The following is a 24,455-nucleotide window of genomic DNA, read 5'->3' as shown; positions in this document are numbered from 1 at the left end:
TTAGGTTTACATTAAAAGGTTTCTGCTGAGTGAAAATTAACCATATTTTGCTATTTGGGATTTATTTTAAAAATTATATAATGCAAAGCTGTTTATTCTTAGTTTTTTTTTTAATACAATTTATAAAAAGTAAGATTCTCAAGGGCCTCCTGAGTGCCTGGGGCCCCTGGGCACTGCCCGGGTGTGCCCATGCGTAAAGACGGTACTGACCATCAGTCCACTGCGGGACATATCAAAGATTTAACAAATGTAAAGAAAAACTTGTAATAAAACTATTAATTTGCCTAGAATAAACTTTCAATTTTAGCGATCCTGTGCGTACGCACAGCTCATTTCAAAAATATTGCATTTCAAAAAGAATAGTGCATGTGAACCTGATTGGCGAAGCTCGCAGAACAATTCACCAGTCAGGTTCCTTACGCATCTTCTAACTCGCTTGTGAGACTATTTTACGTGCAGTGGGAATGATCCTATAGGGTTGTATACAAAATGACATTACTGTAAATCTACTTGAACTTCTATTTCTTTTGTTAAATATAACAGTTACGATTAGAAAGTTTTAACTGGTCTTCAACTGGTTTTATTATGGTTGATGGCGTGATAAATATGATATTGAAACTTCGTCGATGTAAATAAATTAATTTTTACTGTTGAATGTGCATTTAATATAGCGTTAAAATTGCCAGTATATGTTTAACTTTTACCTTTTGTTTTTGTGTTATTGATTTTTATCGTTTTAAATTTTCTGGGTATGTCATCTCATAGAACATCTGGCGCTAATCAAACTCCTCTAGGACGCCCTAGTCTTGCGATGCTAGGATCAAAATCATCTAGCTTACTGAAACCTAATTATATGTCATCAGGAAGTAAAAGAGATAGAGATGAAGATTATGACTATCGTAAGAAAACGTTTTATTCTTCATATTGGATTATGAAATTAACCTTAACTATTTAGATCCAATTGACCTTGCTTATGTTGTTTCAATATTGACTTTAAAAAAGAAATGTCTAAGTTGTTGTAATTTAAAACGTCAATCAATGTAATGGGAATACAATAATGTTTGCAAATCATTCATGTTGCTATGTATTAGGCTGTCTTATTACGTAGTGTTAAAAAATTTTAATGTCAAATAAAACAGCAAAAAAAAAAGAAACATTCTTGAAACAAAATGTGTCGAAAAAATGATGAAATTGACTTCTCTGATTATAATAATAAAAAAAAATTAGCAGTGCAAAACTTGTGATTCGGTGTAAACTAATTAACTATTTCTAATAGTGTTCAATAAAAAGTACAATTCTGATTATTCTGTATTAAATCTATTGAAATTTCAAACAGAACTTTGTCGAAAAATACTTAGCCAAATATTTGGCAAAAGAACCGAATATTAATTGCAACCTTATTATTTTAATTTTAATTTAGAGGTTAATAATTTGACTTCATTTCACGTTTCATCTATATAAACATGTATCTTCTTCTCATAACCTTATATATCAAGACATATTATTTCTATTTATTACCCTCACCCTCATGGAATGTTAATCAATCTTCTTTTGAAGTAACAGGGAACATATATTTATGGTAGATATTTCTGCTATACTAGACTATAGCGTTGTTTATTTTAAGTGTGTTCAGCTGTTCCTTTTTAGGATTGTATCCCGGATTTTTTGTATTATGCTTCCAGGTCTAAGAGTTAGGACCACGACATATAATTTTTCTGAGAATATTGCGTTTCTCAAGAGCATTGGTTCTTGTACTTTCACTAATGAAAAACTTTTAATCGGACGAAATTTTTGCTAATTCCCATTAACGAGATGCTTACGTACACGCGAGTATTTAAGTTTGGCAGATTTTCGCCATTTTAAATATTTGAAGCTGCACCAGAATCCGCTAATATCACGATTTCTATTCACACAGTTTGCATATCAAGTATCGATTCTCGGATTTGTCCAATTTAAGTTACACATTGCGATTTGTATTCACATGGTTTAAAAATTGCACATCACGATTTGTATTCATGTGATTTTAAAACTCCTATATCACGATACTTGTAAGAACTAAGATTTTTCATAAATTAGTTACTATTAAGGTGTGATATTCCTCATTGGTAGGAAATTTTATTTAATTTTTTTTTTTTTTACTATGAAACATCTATGCTTTGTAAATTGATATTTTGATATCGATTTTTTGCACATAAAATGTTCAAGGTTTGTCACTTTGTTTCACAATTACCCCTCTTTTTATTTTCTTAATGTTTCCTGCCATTAAAACTAGTATAGTTAGCCATATAGAGCACAGTGATTGTGTTTCCTCTTAATATATTGTGTGTAATATGTACAGGGAATTCGTTTCTTCCAGATTAGAGTGGCAACTCTGGATGTATTTTTTAATCATTGTAGTGTAATGAACCTAATTAGTGTTATGGTGTAATAGATAACAATAAAAATTTTTTGATATGAAACCATAAATTAAATTATGTAATTGCAAAGTCAGATTTTTTTTTCTCAAGTTTTTTTACCATATTAAGTTTTTAGACTACTAAATGTATACCTTGGTGGTCCTTTTAGACAACTAAATTTTCATAGCTGGTTCAGAGTTGCCTACAGGGAAAACTTGGAAAATACAAGGAATCTTTATTATTATTATTTTTTTTTAAAAAATTTGGAAAATACAGGGAATTTTGTATTTTAAAAAATGGTGGCCACTCAGAGCGTAATCTGTCGGGTATTTAACCTTGATATTTCAGCTATACTAAGCTTTTTCATTTACTAAAGCATTATTGAAGTATGTTCAGTTTTTCGAACAATTAAAACTAATATAGTTAGCCCAATATAGCTCACACAAGAGCACAGTAATTGTTGTTTCCTCTCAATATATTGTGTATAATATGTACAGGGAAAACACAGGGATTTTTTCTTCTTCCGGATTTGAGTCACAACCTTGTGGTGTTAACCCTACTTAACTTTATTTTCTTTGAAATATTTTAAAATTGCTTATTTGCTTTAATTTTATTTTAGCTCTGTTGTAATAGAGAAAGGAAACATTTAAATAGACATAAGTCAAACTTTCTATATTACTTTGAGTCATCTAAGTTTCACTGTACTAAATTTCTTTTTTTTATTTTTATCTCAGCTTCAACAAAATGGCCACCTGAAGACTCTTGGGATGGGGACAGCAGTAGGCAAGAAAGTGAGCGTGATAGAGAAAGAAAACGTAAAAGGAAATCTAGATGGGGTGGTGATGAAAAAGAAAAAGTTTTTATTCCTGGCTTGCCCACTGTTCTACCCAATAATTTGAATCCTCAACAAGAGAGGGCTTATTTATGTAAGTATATATATATATATGTATTTTTTTCTATTTGCAAATGATTTTGTACTTATTGACATGTGATTATTTTTCATATAGTAATAGATTTCAAATTCTTAATAAGATTTGGGATGAGGGGCTAAAAATACATGCTTCATTTCAATTTTTATTTATTTTTTACCTGAATTGATGAAAAAAAGTTTATAAACTTCATATAGCATGTGGACATTTAAGTCAAGTATATATCTTTTCAGATGATGATGATGAAGAATCTTTTATTAAAAAATCTTTTGTTAAAAAAGAAAGAAAAATCTCCATGAAGTAGAATTTTCGTGTAATTTATTTTTTCCTCTATCTAAAGTTTTATCTTCATTTAAAATTAACTTTTAGGAATTTCTCCCTGATAGTCTGCGACTGCTCTTTTCAGAAATCCTTGACTGTTTATGAAATAAAAGTTTTTTCTGCGAAAAAATATTTTTAAGGCTAATTTTGTTGCCTAAATATTTGTCTATGCTGAAGGGCTAAACTAATGGGTTGATTTTGATTTCTTAAATTTGATTGAAATTTGATTTCTTTAGAGTTTGATCCATGAGTCAAACTTTATTCAGGATGTTGTGTGTGTGTTTTACACTGTATAATTTTGTAGTCTTATTTCTAAAAACCTTTTACGCAAGAGCATGTCATAGTTCTCTTACTCATTAACCGTCCTTGTTAGAATCGAAATTTTAACTTAAATGGTGTGTGATTTATGGTAAGTTTATATTTGTACCAAAGTTGTATTTGTAATAAAAATGTTCACAAAAGATGAGAGTAACTCAGGGGAATTTTTACAAAGGTAGCAGTATAACTAAAGTTTTGTATGTTTTTACTGTGACCACATAATTGTTTTTAATTTATACGCATTGAATTTTTTTTTCCTCTGATGATTTTTGATTCAAAATTAAGTATACTCCTAACAATTTCAAAACTATTATCCCATGTTATTTCACGAGTAAAGTTTAGTTGATACAGTTACTTAATTTCATCCTGATGATTAACTATGTAAGAGAAAAACTGGTTTATTTTCATATTTTTGATAGTTAATTCATTGATGATTTAATTGCTATTTAGGGTTAATAACCACTTTTAATGACATTTGTTTTTATAAGCTATAGATTATTAAATACCTTGTTATTATACGCTTTGTATAAATTTTTTTAAATTATCTCTATTTTTATACTGTGTTTTATTCTTTCTTTAATTAACAACATTTTAAGGTGTCAAAAATCTGTTGCAAATTTATTTCATATGTGGTGCATTTTTTTATTTTATTTAAATCAATGAAAAGTGAGGAACATGAAAATACCTCAAGTCCTAAAATATTTAGAAAATCTTCATTTTCAATTAATTATATTTTTGGTTTCATATCTTACTCGACAAAATAAAATATCTGAAACATATTTCATATGTTCAAACATGTTAAACAATATAGTAGCGTTAGTGATTAATTAATGTAAATTTTGCTATCTTTCTTAAATTATAAAAATTTAAATTTTTATTGAAATAATAAGTTTCAGATCAAACAGCATTAATGGTGTATGTTTTGTGTATTGTATTTGATTTTAATTAGTAATGCATGATAATTAAATTTTTATTCTAAAAGCCTGTACTATGTCTCTTTCTCGGTATCACTGTTTTTGAATTCACAGCAATGTTTCCCTTTTTTATCAAGAATTTTCTAATTGCTTTCATAATTAGTAAACAGCTGAGTTTTGTTTATAATTCTGGCATTACCTATATGTTTTATTAAATGTTTCATAATAGTTTAAATATTTATTAAATAAGTGTTATAAATATTTTTCTTTTTTTTTTACGAAATATACATTTCTGTTTTTTTTTTCTTCTAGAATTTATTCATCTATGTGAGTTTGTTGTAGGTTTTTAATCTGTTAAGGCAATCATTTGTGATTTTTCAATTAATTTCTAGTAGTTAATACATTTGTTTGAATTTGCATGCTTCAGTTTTTTCTCTCCTTTTCTATATTATTTCATTTCAGTTTTATTTTTTTTAATAGTGTTTATTAAAATTCATACTTCATTGGCTGTGATTCACGAGTTTGCATATTCAATTATGTTATGTATAATTTATTAATTGTTTCAGTAGGATATGGTTTACTAATAGCGTAGATTATTTGTTTTCACTAAATAATTTAATGCAAATATATATTAATTCCATATGTTTTTCAATATTTAATCTGTTCCTTTATAATTTAGCTGAAGTGAACAGATATGAAGTGTTAACTATTTTAATGCAAATTGTTTTTCTTTCATAATGTTAATTAGGGGCCTTGCCCCATTTTCTAACCACCTCTCTTACAGTGCAGTTGCAGATTGAGGAAATAAGTAGGCGTCTTCGGACTGGTGATCTTGGAATTTCCCCTAATCCTGAAGAAAGGTTTGGCTACTACTAATAGTAAACTTTATGACTAATATTTTTAGGATTTTTCCAGTATCTCAAAGTATATTAATTTTAATTATTTTTACCAAGATTCTACTTGAATATTTATTTCTGCTTAATATCACTAATTATGATATAACTTATGATATATGAATAACTTGGGTCATTTTGAAAGTAAAGCACTAAAGTCTGTATTATTACATTAGATCACAGAGTTGCTTTTTATAGGTACTTTTGTTACAGTTCATGAAAAACCTGGAAAAATATAGACTGAAACTGTTAACTTCCCTGATGTTTTCTGTTTGATCAATACGTAACCATTTGTCATTGTTATAGCATATCAAGGAATGCCTGCCATATCATTTCGGATGAACTTAATCAGATGTTGGCCTGCTGTTGATTTCTAATGTTCGGAAATACTACCTACAGTGTTTCTATGTAGCTGTGATGTTGCAGTTTCAGATCCTTTACTTATTTAATTTTATTCTACATCATGCTTATAATTTTAAAAGAAATTTACTTATTGATAAAGTAAATACTCTACCTTTTTGACTGGTACTTCATTAAGTATTTAAAAGCCAGTTAAATGTATAATTAATGTTTTTTGAGCATTCTTGAGATATTGATGGAAATGTTTATATAGTTACCTCGTTTTTGGACTACAATAGATTCATTCTTATAGTTTCTAAGAAACATTGTATGGTTTTTATGTTTCAATATAAAACTTAGATAAACTTAATTCAATATTTACTGTGAATGTGAGATATGTTGGCTTACAGCCATCAGTCTCAGTTGCTTTGCAGATTTTAAAATTACTTTTTACTAATTTTAAAGTTATGTATATTCATATTGATAACTTTCGAAATGCTGATTTTCATTTTCTTAACGTTTTGTTGGTGCATATGAGTTTATTAAAAATAACATATTTACTTATTCAATTCTAGTTAGGAATATTAACAAGTTTTTCTTAATTGGTATTCTATCAGTTAAAAAAAATTTAATAGTTTTTTTTCTTCTTCTTTTTCATGTTTTATGCAATAAATAATACAAAGCCATTTTATTATTTTTTACATCCCTTAAAATTTGCACCCAAAATGCATGTAAAGAAATGAAGATATTGGTTTCATTACCAAATTTTATACTTAGATAATAATTAATATTTCTACTTAAGCTTTGTTTACATAATCTTTGTTAACGTGTGCTGAAAAAGTATGCAGATTGAGTATTGGCGTTCAAACAGCTGCATATATCCGGAATTTTTTTAAAATATTTTTTTATGTCATCTTTGACTTTTACTCCAATTGCTCATCAGTGTATCATGATGTGTAGTAGTTATTGTGAAGTTCGGGCTGCAGTTAACAAGATGAAAAAAATTTAACAATGATCACTTGAATTAATATTACTATTGCTATTTTCTTATGTTTAATACAATTTATTAATAATATAGAAGTCATGAAATTAAGAAAGAAATAAGAAGATTTGAAGCTCTAGAAGATCAATGATATTTCATGAGTAAATGTGATAAAGACCACTGACTAATGCAACTGGCTGTCTTTTCATGGAAATAGTGAAAAAAATGAGACTATACTTGGATTACATGAAGATTCAAACATTCAAGAGTGTTAAATAATTTAGTTTTCATTTATTTACAGCTATCATTTGAAAATGTGCATTACTTTTAAAAGACCCTTTTTACTTAAAATTTCAAATATTGTAGAATCAATATGTAGTTTTAATATTTGTCTTGATTGCCTATAGATTTTAATTTTATTTCTTAACTTATTTTTAATTTGTATTTGATATTTGTCTAACACTATTCTTTGCATCTAAATAAATTTGATTGTCTAAGAGTCAAATTTTTGTTTTTTATTAATTTAAAACCCACAGCTAAATTGATATAGGTTTTAAACCAAATAATGTTAACTTCGGTTTTAATTTGTAAAATTGAAAAAATGTGAATAATATACTCAAAACGTTCGATTTTTTTTTTGAAACGATACGTGATAGACTTGATTATTTTTGACCTTTACAATATACATTTTATAAGTAATTTTAGATATTTTAGAAACTCTTTTACTAATCTTCTATTTTTGTGTTTAAAACAGCATCTGAGTAGCTTAAATCAATTCATTTACATTTCATTTGCAGCCTTAAAAAAATCATGCTTTCGAGATTGGTCTCGAAACAGCTTGATATCTTGTTTAAAATGACGACATCTGTTAATAATAATAGATATAAAAGTATATTTATTAATTATGTCGAATAATCTTTGACTTCAATAACTATTTCTTTTACAGCCTAATTATTGCAGGTTTTCTTTTAGGAAAATTTCAATCCGTGCTACCTTTTTAATAACCATTTTTTCAGCTGTTCCAGTTTTTAAATCTATCACTATTAATCGCATTTTAGGTTCATTCTGCAGCTTTCTTAAAACCTCAATTCCCACCTGTCGCTTAAAATTTTAGTTTTAACAGTTTCTTTTTTCTTTTTTTTAAAATTTATTATTTAATATTTTTTACTGTGCACTCTTTTATGCATTTATTTTTTTCAGGTCTCCATCTCCAGAACCAATTTATAACAGTGAAGGTAAGCGTTTGAATACGAGAGAATATCGCACTAGGAAAAAGTTAGAAGATGATCGTCATAGCTTAATACAAGAGATGTATTCATGTAATCCTGAGTACAAACCGCCTCCTGATTACAAGTAATTTTAATATTCTATGTATTACTTTTATGAAATCCAGAATCATGGGTATATCTCTATAGAAATCTGCTACACTTGATTCTTGTATAAATCTATTAGATCTATAGTATCTGTTAGATTTCATGTTCTGGCACACATTATTAAATCTTTATCTACTGCCCATTAATTTTGATATTTATTCAATGTTATGAGATAAACTTAAATTGTATCTAAAATAAAATATATAAATTTTTATTATTTAGTCAATAATTGTTTTGTCCTATTATATTACAATCTCTGCAAATCTGAGAGCATCCAAGCTGTTCTCTAAAAGTAGCTAGTTATGAAAAAGAGTTCCAAGTTACAAACTAATACTGAACGATAATTTCACATAAGATAGACTCTCGATTCAAAAACTTCCTCCTCCACAATAATTTTTTACTCCATTGAATTCGCTTAAAAACTAATTAATTTTATTTAATTAACCAATTAAACTTTTTGCTGTTTTTTTATTCAAAAGTNAGGGTAATAATAAAGTTTTGATTAAGAAGGTAAAAATTAAATAAAAATCCAAGTTGGTGTTAATTTATTTTTTCTCTTGATTTATTCTCACTTTTGCCTGTTCCTGAATTATGCACTTAATTTCTGATAGGTAATATGTAAAGTTGAAATTTCATTTTTACACTTTAGAGATTTCATTCTTGACTTAATAAATTTCAGAGCTTTATTTTATGGCTTGCAATTATTTATGATAAGTGTGGATGAATTGTAATAATCTTCTGTTATGTAATAAACTACCGTGTGATCTGTTTTTATCCTAGCAAAATTGTATATTACCCCTAAAATTAACCTAAAATTTTTTGAAAAAAGTTCCTAAAATTACCCTAAAATTTTAAAAAAACTTTGCTGTTACCCCTGTAGTTTTTGAATTAACATTGTCTGACTCTTTAATCCCTTTATAGACTGGAGCAAAGATAATCATTCGTGGCAAGGGCTCAGTGAAAGAAGGAAAAGTAGGCCGCAAAGATGGACAGCCTCTTCCTGGGGAAGACGAACCCTTGCATGCATTTGTCACAGGAAACAGCAATGAAAGTGTTAAGAAAGCTGTCAATAAGGTGAACAATTATTTTCAATCTTCTCTACATTTTCTAGAACTCATCTACTATTTGGAAGATAATAAGATGATTATTTTAGGTTATTTTTATTCTGATCCAGAAATTCTTTCTTTTATCTTAATTCGTTATAATATGTTTCTGTTTCATACTATAAATCTTGATATAATTTAGTTAAAATTCTCTTCTATTTTTTTCGTCTCGCATATTGAAAACATTATTTAATTTTTTGTTCTAATTTTCGAATATTACGCTTCAAAAATGATTCAAACTAATTTTAAAATACTGTCAAACTCTGATTATTTGAATCTTCGGTTAATATAATGCAAGATTCGTAATTGTCCTTATTTGTCCTGGTTTTTAGCTTTGTTGTCCTGGTATTTTTGCTTTTTGTAAATGTTTGGAATGTCCGTTTGCTAAAAATAAAAATTTAGTTTTAAAATCTTTTTTTTGAAGAATTAAAAAATTAGGATTTTCAATCTAGCATTGTTTTAATTTAACTAATAGTGCAAGTTGAAATTGAAAAATTCGATAGTTGCAATTTAGCAATAGTCTACTAAGTCTATACATGGTTCGGCCATATAGCTTTACCCATAGGATTCAATGTTTAATCCTTGTGAATTCAGTCATTCTATGATAAAAGAACTTAATGAACAATTTTATACTGTATTAGTTTTCTGATGATTAATTCAGGGATCATACTCTTAATATTTTTTAGCAAATGCAGTAACAAATCTTGTACGTTGAACTATTGTAGTTTAAATTGTGAATTGAGGAATTATTTACTAAAATTACTTTTGTATGAAAATTTTAAGTAGCACATTCACTGTTTCATTTCAAAATTATTAAAGCGCTACTTTAAAAATGATTTAATTTAGGAAATCTTGAACTCAGTTTCAAACTTTTTGTTACACTGGTGTACTTGTCACGTCAAGAGTGACTAGGTCATCAAAGCTGTCTTGCCTAGTGGAGATTTGAGGCTAAGGCGCATACATAGCACACTAATAAGAAAAACTTGCTTGGTTGTGATCTGAAGCTTTGGTGTTGATCGACAAGTGTTGTGCATCTGATAGTATGTGCCACACATAACTTATTCTTGTCTAATTCTTAATATGTACCAATTACCTAGATTTGATTCATTTTGTTAAAAATTGGGAGCTTTGTCTTAACTTTTAATGATTATTAATTTGTTACTCATTTTTATTGTCTTGTTATTTCTTAGTTGCTTTCTCAATCACATTAATATAAAGCCGAAAATTAATTTTTTTTATGCAACAGTACAATAAAAATTTTCCATTTAAAACTTAATATTAATAAATATTGATATTTATATTGAGCTGTTCATTGTTAATAAAATTTTACTGGAAACTGCTAAAACTTTCTGTTCTACACTAAGTAAATCTGAAATTAAAAATAGTATATTTTATTATTATGCAATAAAAATTGCTTTTATTACACTTAAGCAGAACAAATTATGCTGCTTTTTTTAGCTAGCCCTTTTTAAAAAAAGTCTGGTATGTGTAGCATAGTGTATAATTCTGTTTTAATTTTTTTTTTTTGTGCCAACTGCAATGCTATTAGGAATGAAAAAAAAAACTCAAATGCATGCTTGCGTATTACTCATAAGATATTTGCTATTTGTGGAATTAATTCAAGAATGTTATAAGGTTGTCATGATGATGTCATTCAGTGCAAATGCTCTAAATGTGGAGTATCTTTGTCAAAATTGGTGGGTGGTTCTACAACTTTTAGACATGAGAAAGTGCATTATTGTCTTACAGATCCATCATGAGTTCTCATATGTTAGAAAAATTACATTATTTTTTATTACATTATTTCAGATCAAGGAGATTATCAGGCAAGGTGTAGAGGTACCTGAAGGACAGAATGATTTAAGGCGTATGCAGCTGCGTGAATTAGCCCTGCTGAATGGAACTCTGAGGGAAAATGATGGACCACGATGTACAAATTGTGGTGGTACCACTCATAGAAGTTGGCAATGCCCTGATAAGCCAAATGTTACAAATAATGTCATTTGTACTAACTGCGGCTCTGCTGGTCACATTGCAAAAGATTGCCGAGAACAGAAGAGTATGCCTGGTGTTTTGGGAGCTCCTGACAAGGCTAAAATTGATGAAGAGGTATGTTTTGTTAATCCAATATTATTAGAATTTTAAGAAATATTTTGGCCTATTTACAAAAGTGCCTGAGCTTCAGCATCTGAAAGTTGTTTATAATTTTTCTTGACATACTTAATTGTAACTAAAACATTTTTGAAAGTTTTTGCTTTTTTACATGTTAACTAAAATTTGAAAAAAATAAATTATTTTAGTAATTATAAGTGTGTCTACAAATTTTAAAAGGAAGTTTGAATTTTGATATTGAATGACATTTATAATTTGTAGTTATTGATACTGCCAGTGTTTTTTGCAAATTTTTTGAATTGAAATCCCCCCCTTTTTTTTCAAGGAACAAAACTAGTATTTTAGACCAAACAAATGTGTTGTAAACTTGTATATGTGTTATTCATCTTGCCATTACTACTTCTGTCTTCCAACACTTTTTCAATATATATTTTTTCCCCCACAAATACCTTGATTTTTGTCCTCGTGCTTTCTTATCAAGTAGCCCAAAAGTAGCAATCATATTACAATTTTATTTTATACATTGATATTTTGTTAATTAAAATCTCATTTAAACCACTTGTCTCGAAATAAGTAATTTATTGTGTATTTATTTCATTTTCCTTTTAGTAATTAACTTAGATTAATTTTTATGTTAAAACTAGTCACAAACTGTATTTGTACTCACATTAAATAGAATTATACATCCTTTTAAAGTCTATGCATTAATCAATTCTGTCTACTTTCAGTATATGTCCTTGATGGCAGAACTTGGAGAAGGGCCACCTCCTCCAACCAAATTGAATTCATTGGGGAATTCAATGTCTCAATCTTCTATCTCTCCTTTACAAGCACCACCTGGACCTCCACGTGCAATCATGGCTCCACCCACTTCTAGTGTAGCACAGTTTCAGACTACAGTAATATGTTTTTTTCTTTCCCTAATTATGCATGTTTGCCCACTTATATGGGAATTTTAAATCTTGAACTTACCAGGTTAGCAGTTGATAGTTAAGGATGCTAAATATTCAGGAAAAATAAAAAAGTCAGTTTTTATTAACAGATTGAAGTTAGTTTAAAGTTCATTTATATTCTAGTCATATATTTATTTCAATAAAATGTGTATCAGAAGGTTTTTTTCTTTCTTTTTTTGTGAGATAAGAATCTATTATTGTAGATCAGTAACATCCGGAATATAGATAAAGTTTGTTTTAGTACTGATAGTTTAATAATGAATAAAAATTAAGCCTCATTTAACTTTTTTTTAACATAATGCAGCATTAAATAAAGTCTATTTAATGAAAATAGTTTAAGTGAATTTCAAATATTTTTCTTTAAAATATTGTCTTTTTAAGTAAAATAAAAAAAGTGTGTACACTGTCAATAATCAATTAAAACCTATGCATATACATTAAAGGTAATTACACTAGAAAAAAAATCTTAAAATTTTGTTAATGATGCTGAAAATATAAAATTTAGAAAGGCACATTATTTCCATTTATGTTTTTAATTGTAGCAAGTATATATGCTACAAGTGCTATACTAGAATATTAATCATGTGTAATATTCTGGAGATAATCGTTCATTTATCCTTTCAAATAACTGCTTTCACCTTTTTTTTATATACCGTTTACTTGGCTCTGCATATCTCATTTAATCTATCAACTGATTAGGAGCATGGGTAATGTTTTTGGAAAAAAAGTAATTTATAAATTTTGAAAGGTAATTTTTCATGTAGAAGCCTTTCTTTTTTTTACTTTAGTTTTCTACGTAGGGCCACTGAATTCATTAAAATGCATGCTTTTCCCATTACATCTAGGGATTAAAAAATGCTTCTACCAAAGTTGTTCTATTAAATTAAGGGTCTGTCTAAGTATGGTTTTACAATATAACAGTGCTTGAACCTGCAAATTTCGCCTTTTTAATATAGCTTGTTGATTCTCCTACATCTGAAACATATTTAGTCTACTCACTAGATCTACAGTATAAATATCACAAAAAAAATTTTTTTGGAGGGAAAATTGGTTTTTGTTTTGTTTTTACTAAGATTCCAATTTCTATGTCAATAAAATCCAAATCACAAAGTATTACAGAGAAGTATTTTGTTAACGGAACTCCAAAGTGTCTATAATTAAGAGCAGATAACACAATCAACCCTATACTAAAGAGAGGGGAATTTCCGTAATGTTTGCTAATAAAGGTCGCCTTGTAATGAAAGTACCACTGTTAGTAAAATAAGTTAATAAGAAGTGGTCTATATTTTCTGAATATGCAGCCAGGATCTAAAAATTGCACCAACATCGAAGAAAAGTTGGAAAGTCTACAAACAAGGCAAGAAAACTTGTCAGGTTGATAAAAAAAAAATCAGACTTACTCCATGATTATGAAGTTCTTACCTTGCCGTTGACACTTTTGTAACAACCAGTGAAGATGTTTTCGATAAATCAGTTTTGATTTTTCCAAGAATTTTTATTAAATTTCCTGATGTTTTTATGCAAATGCACCTTAATATAATTTATGATTTCAGTCAATAACAACTATTTGATAGCGGAAAAGCATTTCGTGCTAAGCGCCTCTACATCTCCAGCCTGTTCCAATAATATATTCCTTTTAGTATAATTAATTATATACAATTTTTTTAGAACACTCAGCCAATGTTCAACAGTGGTCAGGGCAAAGTAAGAGCTGTTCCTCCTCCAACAAGTATGGTTCAGACTACTATGACATCTATGTTGATGCCCCCACCCATGATGCCTCCCCCTCTACCTCCTGCATCTGTTGGAATGGCTCCACTAGGAATGCCACCTTGGAATCAACCACCTTTCCAAGTCCCTGTGACTGCACAACAAACTGTGCTCACTACACAAGTAATTTCTTAAATTTCTATCTAGTTGTAATTTTTATTTTTAGAAAAAGGTCTGATTCTGGATAATCAATTAACAGAAATTCATCTTAATCATGAGGTTAATTGAGGAAATTTTTTTTAGTTTTAAATGTAATTTATTTAATTTTTTCTGTTAGTTCATTGGCGTTACATATGTAGTGATTTTATTTTTTAATAAATTTTTTAACTTGTAATCAATTTATACGTAAAAATAATTTATATGTTATACCTTAAAACCCGCATTTTTTCCCTTTGGTTTTTTATTTACTCTTTTTTGCTAACTTTATCAATAAGCTTATACTTTTTCTGTATTTTCATATATATTTTACTATCCAAAACTTTTTTTCTAATATGCTCAAAATTAACTGCATAAAATATTTAGATGAATAAGATTAAAATCTGATATTGTGTGTGGTTAAAAAATACTTATTTTTTTATGAAATTTACGTTCTTAAATTTTATTGCTTTTCTCCAAAATTCTAGTACAGTAGGGAACCGATTATCCGGAACGATCGGGACCATCGCTATTCCGGATAACTGATTTTTCCGGTTTTCTGAATCGCTGCAAAAAGCGGTTTTTTATTGTTAAACCTAACTTAAAAAAAATTTTTTTTAATATTTGGAAATCTTGAAAAGAAGAAAAAACGATGAAGTAATTACACTAATGATTATTTCCAAAATGATGATAAGGTAAACATCTTTCAAAAAGGAAAGAAAAATCCTAAAACCTTATGAGAGAAAAAATTTTTTTTTTTTTTAAAATGGTGGGAAATTTTATCGAATTTCGTTCCGGTTTTTTGGTTTTCCTATTTCCGGATAACGGGTTCTGGACTGTATATTTAAATGGTGAAGAGTATTTTGGAAATTTAAACATGTTGCTAAGGTAGATAATTTGCAAATAAATTGCCAAAATCTTAAGAGAGAGAAAAAAAAGAAATATTAAAAATATTTCCTTAATTTTTTTTTTATTATTATTTAGAAAAAAGAATTTTTGTATGTGTCTAGATTGATGGAGAAGAAGTATTGAATTTTTAAAGATTTAGGTAATCATTTACTCAATAATTTACAAACACCTAATGATATGTCTCTAAATAATGAATTTAATAATTGGGTTAATGATTTTTTTTAATAAATGGGAATTATTATCTATTTTGTTAGTTTTATAATTTATTATTTTCTATTATAAATATGATTCTATTAGTTAATTATAGAATTTTCCATCCTTCAATTTTTGTTTATGAACAGAATGTATTGAGTCCGTTTATTTTTAGGGTAATGCACCTATGGTGGGAGTGTTAGCGCCACCTCCACCACCACCAAATCTACCATCTGCCTCACAGTCGCAAGTAACTGCAACTACAACTGCCTGGATGACTCCCTCAGCAGCTGTGACGCAAGGTTAGTTAATAAAAAAATTCATGTAAAGCAACATATTTTTTCTTCTTAAAACGAAATTACAAGTTATCAGGAACTAAAAATTTGGGTTTCTTCTGAAAATGTTCTTCTTCATATGATTAAATTTCTTTAATTTTTATTATCTACCACAGGGCTGCCAGTTGCTACAGATTTTTTTAAAATTATTTCCACTGAGTTTAATTATAACAGAAAATTTTAGAAAGCATTTGAAAATTATCTATACATATTTATAATCCATTAGATATAATTTTTTTTCTTCCAAAAAAGAACAAATGGAATTGCTAGTTATATTTCTGTACTTCGCAGCTGGGTTTTCCAATGTATATCGTATTACATTTCCAATGAACAAATTTGCATTATCTGATTTTTATGTGTATTTTAAATATTTCAAGCTACTACTATTACAAAATAATGAAAAAGTTAAATCATGTGAAATAAGCAGAATTATTTCCAAGAAATTTCACTTTAAAGAAAATTGTTTGAGAATATATTTAGTTGCTTAAACAAATGACTTATTATTTTTCTTTTTTAGCCTCACCCTGGGGTATGCCTCCCCAAGTTGCAGCTGGACCTATGCCTGTACCTCCACCTCCAGGAATTGCCCCCATTCCACCACCGCCAGCCATGGCTGCAACAATGTATCCATGGGGTGGATTCATGGGAGTTCCACCTCCGCCCCCCATGCAGGCTGCATCTCTGCAATCACTTGCAGCACAACCTCCACCTCCTCCCCCTCCTGCTAGCTCAGCCCAAACATCCAGTGCTGGTGCTAGTCAGAATTCATCTCTATCTACTCTGTCACTTCCATCATTGCTAACTGCACCACCACCTCCGCCCCCTCCAAGTTAAGTTTAAAGGGTGTTGTAAGAACTGTCATGAATACATATAATATTCCATTTTACTCTTAAAGGTTCTGATTTTGGTATCATTTTGTGTGTGCATCCATAATGGTGAACTAGAATAAAGTACATTGAAAAGTTGTCTTACTATTATTTTTTGATTAGTTTCTTTTAAAGCATTTGTTACTTTTTTTATCTTAACACTGGAGAACAATACCTAAAAGGGGAGCTATACGACCTGATGCGTAAATTGTTATATTTTTATTTGCCATTGTCTTTCTTTTTTTTTTAAATTAAACATATACTAATTGTAGAGTTTCATGGACTATGTATTTAGTTGGCACCAAATAGGCCTTCAAAAATGCTAAATGCAATTACAGTTGGCATAATCAAGCAGATTCAAAACAAGGGTGCGTAGCGTTTTTAAAAAGTGATTAAAGGTGTTAATTTTTGTTTTTAAAAGCCCTTAAAGATTTTTTTTTCTTTACCGTGTCAATTTTCGCCATGTATTACGCAAAAGCGTGGTTTTCACATTCAACCTTTTTACAAATTACTCAAAGAAAATGCATTCCGGCTTTTCGTTGTGTGTGAAAGCGCCAATCATTTTACATGTTTAATGAAATGCTTGATGGTCTGCTTATGCATATACTGAGCTGGATTCAGTGGCAATTATTCTTGCACTATCATTTGCAATTCTGCTGCATTTTGCAAGAGATTCACAATTTCAGGCTTCAATTTCCTCCCTCTGAAATCATACCAAAAAATCTCTATCTTTTTATGGTGGCTAATGTAATAAAGAGTTCTTTGTCAGAAACTAGTTATTTTATCATGATTATGATTATTGGTCTTAGAAAATTATTGTTTATTTTGTTAATGTATATAGTGCTTGAAGATATTTTTTATGTGCTTAAAAAGTACTTATTTTTTGTTGAAAGATTTGGCTACGCACCCTGAAAACATCTTTCATTGTATTTTGTTATATATAACGTTATATTGATTTAAAGATAAATGATATGTATAGGTCTTATCATTTAAAGAAACATTTATTACATATTATTTTAAAGTATGCTAAGAAAAAATTCAAATGAAATCGGTTGAATAATTTTTGAGTTATCAAATTTTAAAAAGTTGTGATTACTTAAAAATTATTTAACTGATTTTGATCAAATTTTCTCATTTTAAATCAGATACTTTAAAATGATACGATTTGCATACTTCATCATTTAAATTTTTTTTTAGTGATTATTAAATAAATTAAAAATTATTAATCTGGAATTATCCTTGGATAAGTGAATTTTATAATTGTGTATAAAAAAACTCTAGAAATATAAAGTATGCAAAAAAAAAAAAAAAAATGAAATTAACATCTGCTCTTCTGACTAAACTACCAGGACCAATCCAAAACAAATGTATTTTTATTCTGCAAAAGTTTTTTTTTAAAAATTACCGAAAATAAGTGTTAAAAATACTTTTTTTCTATAATTTGTCTTTTTAGTAGATCTTCACAATCTCATCTCAGAGTTGTTTACTTTCCCAGAAAGTATTGTGCAATTTTAAAATATGTGACTGTTGTGTGAAAAATTCGTTTCCGGCATTAGCTACTCACCGAATAATTATAGGATAATTTAAATTATTTTGGCTGGTGGCAACGAGAACCCTGCGTTGTTAATTCTGCCCGTGTAATTTTTATTAGCAATATTTTATTTTAATCCTTTTTTTCCTACTTGTTTCACTACAGATATAACACATTGAAGGATTCAAACTAGGATTCATACTATGCTTTTCGCATAATATTTTGTAGAGTAATAGTCATTTAAAAACCAAGGCTTTCAGAATTTTTGGTAAATTTGCCAGCATTTTTGAAGCCTAACCATGAGTGACCCTGAACATTTAAATGAATAAAAAATAATGCATTATAACCTACCACAGCAATAAATTTTTACAAAAAGCGTAGATAGTTGGCTGACGTGTATTCCCTAATTTTTAGTTTTAAAAACTAAAGTCTGTTTTGGGACTGGTAACTAATTGTTCAGCAGAAATCATTTGTTATAGTTGCCATAGTCATTCAAGTAGATAAACAATTCACATTCAGCACAAATAATACACTGGTATATTTAATTTTTCTAACTGTAAGAATATCCTTCACTTACATATTGTGGTTCAGAGTGTTTAAGTAAAAAAGTTGCTTGGCTGTTTTATAAGAAATTAGCCAGTAATGTCCTGGGGGATAAACTTGAGATCAGGTTTCTGATTGAATATATATAATTGTTTTTACTAATTAATTTTAACACTAGTCTATAAAAAGTTTATTTAGGAATCAGATTGAAATAACACAGAAAATTTTTCTCTTTGCATTTTATTTTACAAAACATCAGACTGAGGAAGTCTTTGGTGCAGGAAAATTCATAAATAACATATAAATTAAATAACAATGAATTATCTTTATGACAATAAATAGCTGATATCAATCTGAAGAAAATACACACTTCCAATAATTAAATAATATAAAATTAAGTGAACAACAAAATAAATACTATTTTTGTTGTATTAAAAAAAACTATAAATGGTGAGTAAAAATAAGCCATGTTTTAACAAAAAGCAATGAAGATTATAAATGATTCACAAAACTAAGTTTCACCAATCTTTTTGGCACTTTAAAATATACATTAATCTCATTAAGTTACAGAAAGCAAATGTTTATTAAAGCCAGTATTGGTCAAATTTATGCCATGAACAAAGTACAGCTTTGTTAATTTTAACATGCAATGTCAAAAAACGTACATAAAATTAAAAGGTCATTGAAATAATGTAACATGGAATTATTTCATAATCAAATAAAGCTTTTCTTTTTAAATTTAACCACCAAATTAAAAAATTTCATATTGCTGCACAACTTTTACGACATACAGAGAATTAAATTTTCTCATTTTGGGTTATTTCTTTCATTATTTATGTTAAATATCAAAGCAACCAGAAACTAAACATTTTTTGTTATATTCAAAGTCTGGTTTGAAGAAGTTACATAAATTAAGAACAATGACATATTTTTGGAATTCTGTATTTTAACTTTTGAGCAACAGAAATGAATTTTCATTAAATAATTTCGAAATAGAAAATTTTCGCAATTCGTGATTTAAATTTATTAATAGTGTGTTTTAAACTATAGTAAACTCTCAACTATCCAACAAGCTGATCAGTCTTTCTTAGGTGCTAAAAGTGTGTAAATAGCTATCAATTTTAGTGTATTAATAGCTAAAACAATATTTGTGTCAAGAACTTAATTCTGTTTTAAAGATTTTTAAACGAAACAATTTTTCATTTCTGTTAATGGTAAACTAAATTCGGTAATGGTAAACTGAGCTCTTTAACTGCAAAATTTAGAAAAAACTAAAAAATCTGCCAAAAAAATATTACTTTTTTGTATCAATTAAACTTAAAAATGAAATTAATGATAGACAATATGCTTGTAAAAAGAACACTTTTAGTAAGCAGGGATGAATTAAAAGGTGTATTAAATATTAATTCTCAATTATAGCAAATGATAATATGGACACAATCATAACTTTCAAGTTAATAGAAATATTTTTGGTCCCATAAATGTTGGATGATTGAGAATATATCTGAACACACAAATTGTTCTTAAAATATCAGATGAATGAAATAAATCTACTTTTGATTTTTCACATTTAGTTAGTTAAGTTCCATCTTGTTAAGTACTCGGTCACTTTGGTAAAATAAAACTTCATCATTACCTGTAATAAAAATAAAATAGTTAATATAAGATGATAATAATAAGGGAAGTAAATTACAGTATGGAACCCCAAATCCAGAACAAATTATGCATCGATATAAATATATCAGTACCGATGGGTACTAGCTTGCCTGGGAAGTACAGGCAGCCTGTGCGGAATGCTGACCACAATCATGCCATTAGTTAAAAACTTTTGAATCCTTAACCTCTATGTCGCCCCTGGCTCACAGTGGGCTATTGCGAGAATGCTTTTTATAAATTGCAGTAACTAAAAAAAAACAAACTAAAACTGACATATTTAAAACTAATTCAGTTTAGAATTTCCAGTTCCTAAAATAAAAGTTTTTTTTATCGCATATCATAAAAAGTACAAATGCAACTGTATATCACTGAGCTGCTATGGTTCAATGGTTAAAGTCACTGAGCTGTCATTGCAAAGAACTAGGGTTTGGTTTTTAGTGACTGCTTGAAGCCATTTTCACACCCAATGGGTACTAGAGATAAGTTTGAATAGTAAGTTGGGGATCCAAGCCTGAGATATATTTTACTTAGAGCCTGAGTGCACGATACACGTTGGATAAAGACCCAAATTTTGTGACTACGAAGCAGAGCGATGATATTTTTTATACATTAAAAATTTTACATTTTGTACACTTAATAAGTGAACCAAAAGTTTGTTTAGCGTTTGTACTTGTGATATCACAAGTCCATGTCCAAAACCTTTTTCTAGTAAACAAGCTCGGGCTGAGCCTCGTCTGGTAAAAGGCAGCTTGTGCATAATGCTGACCACATTATTGCAATCGTGCCATTAATCTTGAAATTGTAGATTGCTGGTAAAAGGCAGCTTGTGCATAATGCTGACCACATTATTGCAATCAAGCCATTAATCTTGAAATTGTAGAACCCTAACCTCAGTGACTGGGGGAGGGAAATACTTAACTTAATCATACATCGGCAAACAAGATTTGACGCCACAATGTATCCATTCAAATAAGTTAAAAGAGTAAGAGGAATGTAATACAATACCAGAATGATGATTTCTGCTTCTTTGGAATGAGTAACTCTCTACACGAGTCGGAATTCTTCCTGTGCAAGTTAAACGACTTTCCAGGAAAATACATGCTTCGTCTTTTCAACGTCTTAATTAAGTGCTTACTTCCAGGTATGGTTTCAGTTTTTCTTACATTGTGCCTAAAATGGAACATTAAAAATATAAATCAAAGCAAAAATTTCAGAAGTCAAATCGACTGATCAAAATTTAATGAGATTATTCTAATGAATATTGATGATAAAAATGAAAAGTTAAATTCTTGAAAAATGTGACATTTGAGATATTACCTAAATATATAATCAGGTTGATCTATTTGCAAACAAATTTTCATGGGTTTATGGGCGAAGTCTAAATTTACAACCATATTCAGCACAGAATTACCACCTAAAGCAAAATCGACATGGCTTTCAACAAAAGATGTGTCTACTCTGCAAAATCCATTTACAAGCAATGCTCCCCTAAAGCAAAATAGAAAGTTGTTATGTATTTAAATTATAAAGTGGGAATGATAAATTGGCAATTAGAGTTAATGTATTTTATCTAATGCATATACAATTGCTTAATATTTCAGACACATAATGAGAGGTAAAGAATATGTTGAATTGTTGGAATAATGTTGAATTATAAAGTAATGTTAATTTTCTATATTTTTGCAATGTATAATATAATGTAATTTAATGTTTGTACACAGTAACAAAACAGTGTGTATAAGTTGAAGTTTTTTCTTCATTAATTTTGGAAGCGCTAAAAAAATATATTGAGGTTTTATAATAATTTGGTTCTTTCTTATGTGGATTAAATAAATTAACTTTAAAAATAAAAACAAATTAATTCAAATTTTGTGTAATGTATACAAATTGTGTACAGTATTTGAAAAAGTTTCTTTAAAACAAAGTGTTAAATTTTAACATCAAACTTTTAAAGCAATTTTCGGTATAATAAATAGATTTTTTTTTTGTTGATATTTGTTAACTTTTTTGAAGAACATTCAAAAATAAACAAATTGGTTGTTTCTTTGAAAAACACGTTTTTATTATAAAGTTGAAATTCTGTGCAACCAATTTGTTCTCACAAATATCAGTTTCTGTGATCATTTGCATTATAATGATCACAGAAGAAATAATTCCAGATTAAATTCCAGCAATAATGCACTATAAAATTCCATGTGAAAGGAAATGACTCAGTACAAACATTCCTTTATAATATGCATTACTTCTTTTGTAATTAAAAGTTTTAATTACCTAATTTTGAGCAGATTACAAAAAAAAATGAAAATTACAGCAAGCTCCTGACCATTCAGTTTAATGTGACAGAAGGAAAGGTCATATAACAAACAAAACAAGATCAGGTTACATTTTACTCTTTTCTCCATATAATTAAAAACATGTGTTACGCATCTTAAGATAAATGGTTAATGCAAAAATACTTTATTTATATAAAATATAAATTTGAAAAGTAATGACTAGAAGGAGTCAAACTACACTGTTATGCTCATAAAAACTATTCTTTTATCAGTTGAAAATCGTAACAATTGCATAGTTTTTATACATGATGACCACTTAAACATTCTTTATTTCGTCCTCTACCAACTCCAACGACACGTTTTGCAAAAGGCAAGTTCAAACATTTCTCATATTTAACTAGGTCAAATAGTCAGTTTATTATGCGGCTTTGAGGAGGATTCCTTGACTAAAAGTCTGGGGCTGTCTGCTGGTATGGTAATAAGGGAGAGCACATTTCTAATGAGGGTGCAATGGATGAATGAAGGTGTTGATTGGTTTACTCATGCTGACCTACGCCAAGATCAGGATAAAACTATTCACGCACATTCCTATTCGTGGTGACTTTTCCTCTTAAGCATGGTACTAGTCATGACGCGAGACTGATGTCTGGATGAGTTCCATGGAAGAGGCACTATACTGTACTATCATTATCAATGCAAAAGTTGTAAACAATATCAATCACACAATTTAGTAGGTTCCATAATAATGTTATAAGCACAGTTAATACAAAATGTAAGATGAATAAAAGGAAATATTAAGTCAATAGATGAAAGAATGTTGCTAGCAATTGCAGTTAGAAATAATTGAATAGAAACCTAGCGTTAACCTGTTTTTAACTACAGCATGTGCATTCTTATTCCACATGGAGACTTCAACAGTTCCTGAGACATCTGCAGACAAGGCACCTTTTAGATTTAAATCTACTGTGATACCATTTTGTAAGACAACAGAATGGGTTTGATCCATCAATAAGAAATTTGCCTAGAATTCAAACAATAATTAATTTTCATTTAAATATAACCTTTATACAAATATTTTGCCGAATACTTAAGAATGTCATTAAATACTTTATTATTTTAGAAGAAGTTGTAACAATATTATGTGTAATTACAATCCTCCGAGGTGAGTGATTGACGTCGAAGTAATATAAATCTTCTTATTCAACATTGTAATGTTGAAAATTTTATCCGTAAAATTCAAAAAAAATTTTTTTTTTCATTATTTGAAGTTGCTACACCAGAGCAACTCGTAAAAAAAATTTCATTCTTTGGTAAGATTTTAATTTAGATACATTTCATTTTAAATGTGTACTTAACATTTTTAATTAATTTCTACACCTGCTTGGCTATTTAAAAGAGACATTTGTCATAGTAAGTTTTTTATTGAGCAATACCTTTCACTTTTTTTTCCCTTAGTGGGAATTTTTTTCCTAAGGAGACACTATCCTTATTCACAACTAATAGGATGATCTGAAATTAGATTATTGACTTTGTAGCTTGATTAGATGAGACTATGTTATAAGATTTTAAATTGTTTCGTTGTGTAAAAATGAAGAAATTTGACCCATTAGTG

At 28.5% G+C, this 24,455-nt stretch overlaps 2 protein-coding genes across 3 annotated transcripts in view; one reads left to right on the top strand and one right to left on the bottom strand.

Moving 5' to 3' along the window:
• The first annotated feature begins 472 nt into the window (after positions 1 to 472).
• Positions 473 to 16,939, top strand: LOC107440421 (splicing factor 1). The gene is made up of 11 exons (XM_071181746.1): positions 473 to 899; positions 3,131 to 3,322; positions 5,663 to 5,738; positions 8,293 to 8,445; positions 8,545 to 8,557; positions 9,387 to 9,539; positions 11,378 to 11,677; positions 12,409 to 12,579; positions 14,302 to 14,526; positions 15,815 to 15,941; positions 16,492 to 16,939. Exons 1-11 carry the CDS (start codon positions 752 to 754, stop codon positions 16,806 to 16,808), a joined length of 1,875 nt encoding a protein of 624 aa, XP_071037847.1. The 5' UTR covers positions 473 to 751; the 3' UTR covers positions 16,809 to 16,939.
• A 2,199-nt stretch (positions 16,940 to 19,138) lies between these two features.
• The window catches only part of LOC107440433 (microsomal triglyceride transfer protein large subunit), a 66,617-nt gene continuing 61,300 nt past the window's right edge, over positions 19,139 to 24,455 (bottom strand). For both annotated transcript variants that reach the window (XM_043050618.2, XM_043050617.2), the window contains 4 exons: positions 23,710 to 23,864; positions 21,888 to 22,058; positions 21,576 to 21,740; positions 19,139 to 20,550 (listed from right to left, as the gene is read on the bottom strand). In XM_043050618.2, coding sequence (XP_042906552.1) covers positions 20,547 to 20,550; positions 21,576 to 21,740; positions 21,888 to 22,058; positions 23,710 to 23,864 — 495 coding nt within the window. In that variant the 3' untranslated portion in view covers positions 19,139 to 20,546. The remainder of the gene's footprint in view (positions 20,551 to 21,575; positions 21,741 to 21,887; positions 22,059 to 23,709; positions 23,865 to 24,455) is intronic.

The sequence above is a fragment of the Parasteatoda tepidariorum genome, chromosome 6 (genome assembly GCF_043381705.1).
Source record: "Parasteatoda tepidariorum isolate YZ-2023 chromosome 6, CAS_Ptep_4.0, whole genome shotgun sequence".
NCBI classification, from domain to species: domain Eukaryota; kingdom Metazoa; phylum Arthropoda; class Arachnida; order Araneae; family Theridiidae; genus Parasteatoda; species Parasteatoda tepidariorum.
This window is presented reverse-complemented; position numbering and strand designations above follow the sequence as displayed.

Coding starts and splice junctions, on each gene's coding strand:
- LOC107440421 (XM_071181746.1), top strand. CDS start 752: ATGTCATCTCATAGAACATCTGGCGCTAATCAAACTCCTCTAGGACGC. Junction 3,323..5,662: donor ACAAGAGAGGGCTTATTTAT/GTAAGTATATAT, acceptor CCTCTCTTACAG/TGCAGTTGCAGATTGAGGAA. Junction 12,580..14,301: donor TAGCACAGTTTCAGACTACA/GTAATATGTTTT, acceptor CAATTTTTTTAG/AACACTCAGCCAATGTTCAA.